Genomic DNA, 10,506 nt, shown 5'->3' with positions numbered 1-10,506 from the left:
CCATCATTCTCTCCGGAGCTGGGTGGCACACACCGACGTGCACAGGCCATTTGGTGAAACCCAGGTGCCTTGCACACAGGCAGTGTGTCATTTTGTGCCTTTCGTATCCTGGCAATGTCACCCCCTGCCATTTACTGCCCTGGCAGCATTACCACAGTGAGGCTGGGTCTCAGCAGTGTTTGTTCAGATCCTTGATTTGCTGACACTGGCAGTGGATCAAAAAAAGCCAGTTATTCCTCTTCTTGTTTTCTGTGAACATATGGTACAGATCATTAAAGGCGTTCTCTTGAAACATCAAATGGGTCAGGATCATGCCCACATGTAACGATGACACAGCTCAGTGTGCTGCTGGCCACAGCACTCTTTCCTGTGAGCTTATATGGCAGGGAGGCCTTAGGAATATTGCAGATACAAGGGACTGCTATTACCATCTCTACAACTAAACCACATTCAAAAAGCAATGCTTGGTCACATTATAGCAACACTCCAGCATTTTTGAAAAAGCTGAAGCTTATTAATTAGTTTTGTATTTCTGGTAATGCCAAATATTAATCAATCTAATTAAAGTCAACAAGGAACTAGAGTTCCTTCAGTCAAATCCACTGAAACCAGAGGAATACCAAAGATAGAGAAGTAGTTTTTTCTGTAAACCACTACCCCTGCAGCTGCTGTTACACAATTCAAGTTGAACACAAGTGTGTTGCAAGTCAAATCTTTCATTGCAGGCACTCACAGAAGCAAATTAAGCAGCAGCACCTGAATTCCACTCACCTCATGGTAGCATTCAGATTTGGTTTGTAAGGGAACGTATAACCCAACAACAGTGATTTTGCTCCACATGTCCTGGAACACCACAGGCAGCCCTGTGGTGTGACCCCCTAGAACATCACTCACCTCCCAGGCTGCAGGTGAGTGCTTTCATAATTTTTAAGGCCCCTGGTTTCACCTTCAGCATCAGGGGAAGCCATGCAGCCCCAGCCAGACACTTGCTGCTTTTGCTTAGGGATTGTTTAACTGTTGGATTTCACTAAGCTGCCCTAAGGCATTGCCTTTCTTTTAATCCTTATTAGAGCTGGCTCCAGGCATGCCAAGGGCACAAGACTGCTGAAGTGACAGTCCCCAGCAAAGCTGCCTGGGCGGCTGCAGGGCTTACCTGGCCACAAGCAGGGACATGTTCCCAGGTCCCAGCCCAGTGATGGCAGCTTTCCAGCCCCCCAGCAGCAGCAAGCTGACCCCCTTTCTACTCTCATGGCTGACCCTGCTGCCACCCCCTTCCTCCCTGAGCCTCAGGAGCTGAGGCTGGCTCAGCTGAGCATCAGCCCCTCAGCCCCAGGCAGTGATTCTTGGGTTTACCTACACTGCTCAGAGCCTCGGCAGACCCTGTTGCTTGTTCTGTAACTCTTTAAAAGGAGAATAGTAGCTCTCAGCCTCAGCTTCTGCTTATCAGATCACATGTGCACAGGTGTGACAGCTAAAAACTCAGTGATTATATCCCTGAAAGAAAAACGTGACCCTTAGAAGTGACATGAAATTATCTGTTGGCTTGTCAGAGCTGTTCCTATCTTCCAGGTTGCTGTATCAGTGGTGTGCTGCTGCCCCAGGGAGGTGGTTTCATTCTGCCCCCTGACTTTTCCTCCTCTGCCAGCTATAGGTTGCACTCACAGAATCACAGAATTACCTAGGCTGGAAAGACCTTTGAGATGACCGAGTCCAACCTATGACCTAACACCACCTTGTCAACCACACCATGGCACTGAGTGGCACGTCCAGTCTTTTCTTAAACATCTCCAGAGACAGTGACTCCACCACCTTCCTGGGTGTGGCCCATTCCAATGCCAAACCACTCTTTCTGTGAATAATCTTTTCCCTATGTTAAGCCTAAACTTCCCCTGGTGCAGCTTAAGGCACGTGTCCTCTTGTCCTCTTGTTGATTGCTTGGGAGACTGATCCCCACCTGGCTTCACCCTCCTGTCAGGGAGTTGTAGAGGGTGATGAGGTCTCCCCTGAACCTCCTCCAGGGTAAACAACCCCAGCTCCTTCAACTGCTCCTCACAGGACTTGTGTTCCAGATCCTTCACCAGGCTAGTTGCCCTTCTGGACACGCTCCAGCATCTTGACATCCTTCCTAAATCGAGGGGCCCAGAAATGGACATAGCACTCAAGGCAGGGAGTGGAATGAGATGGGCTTTAATTCAAGGTTGCTGCCGATCCAATCCATTCTGTGATTCTGTGATAGATGTGGGAATAAAGAATTGCTTCTTTGAGCAGGGGGGAGTAATGCTGGGAACTCCTCAGTGAGGAAGAAATCAACCTGGTCCTGTAATAAGGAATAATGCATGCAGGAACCTAAAGAGTCCTTTCTGCCACGGACACGCTGTATGCCCAAGCCCAGCTCCATTTTGGCTCCTCCAGTGGCTCCCTGGGCTATCAGAGCTCCACTGTGCTCGTGCAAAGGTGGCTTGTGGCTGATAACAAGTGACCTGCTTGCTTGCTGCAAACTCCAGTGTGTTTTCCTTTTTTCTAGTAGGTGTTAGGGAGGTGGTGGATTTAGCTTAGGGCCACAGCTCAGGAACTATTTTCTTGTATTACTATTAAGTGCAGTCCAATGCCACAGTATAGAAAAACAGAGCAGAGCACAGCTATATATAACCCATTGGAGCCTGAAAATACTAAGCTAATTTGAAAAGGGAACATTTTTGTTCTTTCTTTTATAGAAATGAATAAATACAGTGTGATAGGCCAAGTGGCATGTATATATTCTGTTTGTCAGTAGCTTGGAAAAACAAACACTCTGAGAACAACCATTTATGTCTTCAATCGAAGATAAAATGTTGCTGTGAACACGCATGCAGCCTATCTCCTCCAGCATTGTTTGGAGCTAATCAGCACGATTCCAGTTAAGCAGACATGGCCTTGCAAATTCATTTATTAATTTCCTTCTTCTAATGTCTACTTTTTACAAATGTCAGGATATTAATTCTGTATCTGGTCATTCTCTACCAGAGATGAGCTCTATATTTTATAAGCCTCAAGTAAATGTAGAAACAGAACGGTTAAGAGACCTAAAAATCCATCCAGTTCTACCCCCTTCCACTATCCCAGGTTGCTCCAAGACCCATCCAACTTGGCCTTGGACACTCCCAGGGACACAGTTCCTCTGGGCAGCCTATGCCAGGGCCTCCCCACCCTTCTAGTAAAGAATTTATTCCTAATATCCAGTCAAACACTCCCCTCCTTTAGCTTACAGTTGTTTCCCTTTGTCCTATCACTCTATGCCCTTGTGAATATGAAGTAAACTTCTCTCATTTCAGAGAAACACCTTTCACTCGGTGGAGCCTGCTGCAACCTGTCCAGAACCAAAGCACCGGGATAAGGTTTGTGTGATGAAGCTGGCACACGTGCCAAGCCCCCAGGTCAAAACCAAATCCTAGGGATTTGATATGCATAACTCAGAAGAGGATTGAGCCCATGTGACACCAGCGTCTGCTTTAGACCCTTGCACGAGATGCATATTGGATTTGCTTTTATCCCTTCAAAACAGCAACAGGAAGCAATCTCTAAGGTGCATTGTAAAGCGTTAGTGTGCTGTTCTTGGATTGAAGACTTCATTACAGACTTACACAGATGCATTATTATCCTAAGCCTACTGCATAGTTCAGAAATCAGGGAAGAATTGCTAATGTGCCACAAACTTGACACAAAACTGATCTCTCAGGTAAAAAAATTAGCAGCTATTGGGATAATAACATAGTGTCAGGTTTTCTCTGTGCTAGGAGAAATGAGGGGAAATTCACTGTAAAGGGAAAACATTAACTATTTTCAAGCCAAGACAAATGAAAACCCACAGAGCTCTTGTCTTCGTATGACTTTATGTGAAGTGGACATCCTGCTCCAGTCTCCTGTGCATCTAGGGACAGTAAATCGCTGATTATCTAAGGCTTGGCAGGAAGCAGAAATGCTTAAAGATCAAACAAAGCTGTATGGTCAGATCCTCAGCTAATTCAACAGACAGTTGTAACTAAATCCATCTATTTATACCAGCCAAGGAGCTGCCCGGTGTCTGTTCTAGCAAATAAAGATTTATTTTATTTCATGGTGTACGCTCAGTGCTTTTCACAGTTCCGCATTGCCCCTGTGCAGTTTTAAACTGACTGTTGCAATTTTATTAAGCCATTTTTATTTTTACCTTTTGCACTTTTCCATTCACATAATGAATTTTTCACAGTCTCTAAGTGGTACAAATATAATTGCACAGATGCTCTGTAACATTGTCAATTTTCTCATTTAGCAAAGAGCAGTGATTGAAGGATATGCATGTACATGTCTAGCACCAACTTCAAACCAGACTAAGCTGATATTGGTTAATATTTCTTCTTCCAGCTGGTTTACTGGTTTACTTTCTTTCAGCTGTTTTTTCAGCTTAATAAGGGAAATACTGCCCACCAGCAAAATCCTCACACATCACTACTGTTCAAGACAGTCAAAATGACACAAGATGCTGAAGAGATGCTGAATATTCAAATATTCTTTGCCCCAGACATAAACAGTCTGAGACAGAAATGTGAAAAAAAATTAATTCCCTGCACCAGCATCTGCCCTTGACCCACCTCATATCCTGTGTTGTCAAAGAAAGGAGATTCAAGGAGAGGAAGCAAATGCGATCAGAGCTATCCAGCAAGGAACAAATAAACAGTCCAGACTCTTTAGTACAAAAAGAGACACTGGGAAGACCCAGGAGACTTCTGTATAACCTCAGGGTCCTGAGGAAGGTTACAGGGGAGCTCCTCAGGCCAGACCTGGAAGGTGCCAGCACTACAGCTTAAAAAAAATGTAAGAAACTTTCTACCAAGGTGGGGTTTAGCTACAGAATTCTTTGACAGAGGATATTATGGATATTAATAAAAAAAAATTACAGTGAAAAAAATCATCAGTTAAGTTCTAGGTCAAAAATCCTCTAAGGGGCTATTAAAAGCCAGGTACCATCTCTAGCTCATCTCTGTCTTTGAGCATCAGGCAGCTGGCAGTCACACATCCATACATGTTTCTTCACATCTGCTTTGGCCATGGCTGGAGATAGGTTCCTCACCCAGCTATGCTGTGTGCTCTGGGCAGGTACAGTTGCTCACCTCCCAAATCCACCAGCATCCTCCACATCACTCCTGGAGAAGGGAGATGAGCATACACACAGTCCCAATGTGCTCCAGCACAGTGATTACTTTGCTCCTTCTCTAAAAGATGCTTATAATGGACATAAAAACATATTCATCATTTTTACTGCTCTACTGTATTTTATCTCTCTGAGCAGCTCCAGCATCAAACAAGAAACTCACAGCTTTGTCATCTTTCTCTCTGAAGAAACTGTGAGCAACCGTCAGTGACAAGGAATTCCATGAGAACAGAAGAATAGATTTGAGATTCACATTGCCTCCCCTGCACCATCTTTAGAAGCAGTTTTACATATACACATGATTCTGCTCTTGTGTGCTCTTGAATTTTGTGGGGACTCATGGGGTTCAGATTTAAAATATAAATTAATTCTTCCCTGCGAGGGTGGTGAGGCCCTGGCACAGGGTGGCTGCACCATCCCTGAAGAGTCCAAGGCCAGGTTGGACAGGGCTTGGAATACCCTGGAATAGTGGAAAGTGTCCCTGCCCATGGCAGGGGGTGGAACAAGATGATCTTAAGGTCCCTTCCAATCCAAATGATACTGTGATTCTGTGATTTAGCAAAAACCCTCATTTGATCACAACAAGGCATTGATATGGTGGCACTAGTTCTCCTAAACCCTCAGTCAACGAACCCTGTGTAACCCATCATAACCAACACAGAGGCTGGAGAATGAGTAAACCAAATCAGCACACTGAAATCTAGCCTTTTGAGAAGAGATTAAGGTGAATAATGAAGAGTCCATCTGAATGGATCAGTCCCATTTGCCTCTGTGAAAACCTGGCCCAAATTCCCTGGTGCTGATGGTTCGCAGCAGACACATCAGGTAAGGACCATCCATTCCAGAGTTTTCCTGTTTCTCAGCAGATTTGGCAATGCCAACTTTGCCCCTGATGGACCCTGGACACAATATCCCTGATCCTTTAGATACCCATGAGCAATTTGAGGCCAGCGGTAGTAAAAGGTCACATATCATTTAGCAAAAACAAAACTTCTGCCCTGATGATTTTACATTTCCTCTTAATAATTTTGAGTGGAGACATTGATTTCAAATAAAACCTCTTCACTGACTGGTTTGTTTTCCTGTAGTCTTGGTGTTGACAGTGAGTCTTGTCCAAACTCCAAAGATCACAGCGGTAGAACTCAGGTATTGCTTGTACAGTACCAAAGGCTCAAATGCAGGTGGAGAAGATGTAGGTTGATCAAATGCATCCAGACAATTTCTGTAATGCTGTGTCTCTCTGAGTCGCAGTTCTGTGTTGTTCCTTATCCTGATCACCACACTTGCTCACCACCTGCAAAATCAGCCACCCACCAACATGCATCCCACCTCTAGGTAGGAAATAAATAATTGGGAGACTGGCCTCATCTGTCTGCTCTGTCACTGCCTTTTTCCCTTGTCTTTGCCAGCTCTTCCTTCTGAGGGCATAACACCACATTTTAACATAACAGGAAAATTAATAAGTAAGCACTCATAATGAAAAATGTGTGGGAATGAGATTAAATACTAATTGATTTGTTAATGAAATCTTCCTGAAACAAATCCAGGGTTGCTCAAACCCTTAATCTGTGATTGTCAGTTTACAGAAAAAAAAATTTAAAATTACACACATCAGTTTAATTCAGGCAAGAGATGATGGGCATCTTGGAGAGAGACAGCAGCTCCTGGAGAAGCAAATAAAAGGTTTATTCAGCTGTTGACAGGAAGGACCAAGCAAGCTCTCACAGATTTGTGAGGTTTAGCTCCCAAACACAGCAGAATTTGGGGATCCTGCAGTGCCTGAGAGCCCAGAGCACCACAGCTTGTTTTAATTCTGCACCAGCCATGCTCAGAGCAGGAGCTGGCTATGAGGCAGGCAGGGTCTGGTGCCTTGACCTGACAGGCAGAGTCACAAAGACCTGGTATGTTTTACTTCATGGTTGCAAACACCAAAGTGGAGAGGATTTGTTAGCACAGCTCCACAGGCCACATTCCTCATGCACAGAGAAGGTTCTTGGCTTATTGTGAGATTTTGGCATCTTTTCTGAAATGTGCTGATGTCAGGACCCTGCAGCTGTGGGTATTGCACTTTTAATCCCCACTTCATCAAAATTCAGTCCCCTGGTTAAACTTAACTGCTACTGCCATATCTACATTTTTTTCTCTGGTCTTACCATGGCCAGCATATATAATACAGTTCTGTGCAGAGCTGGAAAAGGGCTATTAGTGGCTAAAATCTTACTTATGCACTAATACGAAGACATAAGTAGGATTTTTGGGATGCTTAATCCCTGTGCTAACCCTCTGCACAGAAGCAGGCTGAGCTCAGAAGAACAGCTTTTATGGCAAAGGAAAGTCAAAAGCTTACAGATTTTATGAGAAATAGGGTCAGCAATGCCTATTTCTTCAGCTTTGGGAATTTCCACTTCCTTCCAAAGGAGAGCAGATGAGGAAGGAGAATGAAACAAAAGACCTAACCCTCCAGCCTTTGATCTGGACAAGATTAGATCCTGCTGTAAACTTAGGACAAACCTTCAGAGACATATAGTGATTTCTCAGAGAATTTGATTGTAATTTCACAGCAGCACTGTATTCTGGGACCTTGTGCTGGTCAGTCAATACAGATCAAGAGAGACTCTCCTGCAACAGAGTTCTGTAGCCTGTGGCTGCTCTGCTCCTGCATTACTGCATGTTGGTTTGTTAATGTGTTCACTAAGCACATTTCCCTTGATTTGCTTAGAATCATAAAATGAGAGAATGTTAACACAAATAAAACCAAACAAAAACTCCACCTCCAAACCAGAAATGTTATTAAATGAATAAATTTTCAAGGCAAGTACTCTACTTATCAAGTACTATCATTATATTTTCAAGGAAGCTTGGGAGAAGAAATAACCACATACTGGAAAGAATTCCTTTTCATGGTAAAAGCTAGCCTTCAAGAATTCCTTTCTGTGTAGACTGCTGGGAGAGGTTGAGTAGAGAGGAGAGGAAAGATGCAAGTCTCAAGAAAAATTTTCAGCAGATAATCAAATACATGGCCTCTAATTTTTATCATCATGGACTTCAGATATATGATTTATTCACCAATGTATAAAATAAACCAAACCCCAAAGAAGGATAAGTCCTTTTCTGTAGGTCCAAAAAAATCACTAATTCAGATAATTAATTTTCAACAATCCTAAAAAACTCTGTCTGTATGGAGCATTTCTTCCTCAGTATCAGTATCAGTACAGCAAATGTAGAAGGCTAAGGAGGAAACAAAAGTTAAACCAAACCATTTAAAAAGTACTGTGACAGATTTTATTTCATTTTGGTTGATACTACATGCTTACTACCACTAGGAACAGACATGCCTTTATTTGTTTGTTTGTTTTGGACTTTTACATATTTTTTTAACCTATATTAAATGCTGACCTAAACTTTGCTGTGCCTTGGAAATCTGGCTCAGGAGTTAACTGAAGTAATTTTTATTTAAATAGATAAGCATTTATGTTTGAAAATAGGACAAAAAACAAGTGAACAGGAAAATTAAATTACAAATTCAGTTCATACAAATATCTCTTAACTATGCACTAAATCCTGTTAATTAGCTAAGGTATTTTAAAAATTCTTAAAATGCTTATGAAACATTATTTACAAAATATATAAATAAAATCTAGGCGACTTAAATTAACCAATACAACAAAAAAGTCACCTTTTTGTATGGTGTATACTAAAAATGTTCTTGTTTATTGATCATAACCCAGTTTGCAGTATAAAATGTTTGTTCACTTACATCAAAATGGGTTCCAATATAAGGAAGGAAGATATTGATTCCAGAAGAAAGCAATCTGTATAATAAATGCTTAAAATCAATGAGGCTTCTTAATGTTCTATTCTGCTGCATTTGCAGTCATTTTTAGAAGTCCTTTCTACAGTATTTGTCATTTGAACAGGTCATCTCAAAATAGCAGAGACATAGTTTTAGCAATGGGAAAATACTCAGTACACTGCTCACACATCACAAAGACCTTAGCAGGAGGGTGAGGCAGAGAATGGAATGTCAGTGGCCAGCACAAGCCTTTACAACACTTAACTTAAAAGGCAGCATTTATAGAACTAATCACAGACTATACACATCCTGCACTCAACAGCAATCAAAAGGACTGAAAAATATACATTTCGGAAAACAAAAGACAGATGGTTTTCCATTATCTTTGTTAAAATTAATGTTTTACTCCTTGTCTTTTGTTTTAAAACCAGCATTGACACCACCACAAACTATAACTACTTTTTCATTTAACATAATATAAGGCAGGTAACTACTGCACGTGAAAAATGTACAATAAAAGGTAAGAAACCACTGAACTTCCTATGCAGACACGAAAATATGAAGCCATACAGATTCCAAAGTGCCATGGATACCAAATTCAAGTGATAATTTATAGCATGTAGGAGAGAAACTAAATGAATCTTGCTTTATGGGTTGCTGAGCCCTTCAGCTGTATCCTCAGTCTCCCCTTTGGCAACTTTGGTGAGAACTTCCATCCATTTCACCTGCAGCTCCTCATCTTCTGCACTGAAATAGAGAGTTTGATGGGACTGGCAAAGCTTAAAAACATGCTTCACGTCAAACTTCTCACCAGAACCTGGTAAACTGACTTCGTAGCCAGGCAGGGGGATAGGACGTGGGCTTCGTCCATCCTAAAGGAGAGAGAACAAGTGTAAGAATTGAGGAGAAAATGCAGTTTGAGGTGGGAGGGGCGGGCACACTGCATGGAGCCGGCAGGCACACACTGCGGGAAGCACACGGACGCAGTCCCAGGCTCTGCAGCGCAGGAAGCGGGGACGAGGCAGTACCCACTGCTCAGCTTAAACCAGTAAAAAGCAATGCCTTACTGATGCTTTACTCTTACTTCACTGACTCCCTTTCACAGTAAATATAGCCACGGATTTTCATACAATTTCATGTAACTTATGCATGTGTCATTGACAAAATTTCCTCTGCATTAGATACAGGCAATGGGATCCAGCTGAGATTGATGCTGTCCTTTTTTAACATCATGGGATATTTTGTAGGATTGGTTAAAAGGAAGCAAATAAGCAAAGCTAGACCCTGAGAGACACCAAGGCAACTAAAGGGCAAGAGAGATGTCTTTGAAAGAAAAGACAGTTTTTGATTTTCATTTATGATGCCTTTGAGAGTTCTCAAGGAAGCCAATGCTCAAATTCTTGACCATCCTTTAAAAGCCACATCTACGGAGCAATACAGCTCTCTAACTGTCACATCTTGAGCATCAACCACCTGCTCTCCTAAGCTCTCAAGAAAGACATATTTTAGCAAGGCAGGGTGTGCCATGGCCAAGCAACCTCTTCAA

General features: G+C 42.5%; 1 protein-coding gene across 2 annotated transcripts in view; it reads right to left on the bottom strand.

Annotated features, from left to right (window-relative positions):
- Positions 1-8,426: 8,426 nt before the first annotated feature.
- Positions 8,427-10,506, bottom strand: part of FGD3 (FYVE, RhoGEF and PH domain containing 3) — a 94,749-nt gene continuing 92,669 nt past the window's right edge. For both annotated transcript variants that reach the window (XM_079317509.1, XM_079317510.1), the window contains exon 19: positions 8,427-9,832. In XM_079317509.1, the coding sequence (XP_079173635.1) occupies positions 9,608-9,832 (225 nt within the window). In that variant the 3' untranslated portion in view covers positions 8,427-9,607. The remainder of the gene's footprint in view (positions 9,833-10,506) is intronic.

This window comes from Erithacus rubecula (assembly GCF_903797595.1).
Source record: "Erithacus rubecula genome assembly, chromosome: 13".
Taxonomy (NCBI): Eukaryota; Metazoa; Chordata; class Aves; order Passeriformes; family Muscicapidae; genus Erithacus; species Erithacus rubecula.
Note: the sequence above shows the minus strand (reverse complement) of the source record. Positions and strands in the feature narration are given on the sequence as shown.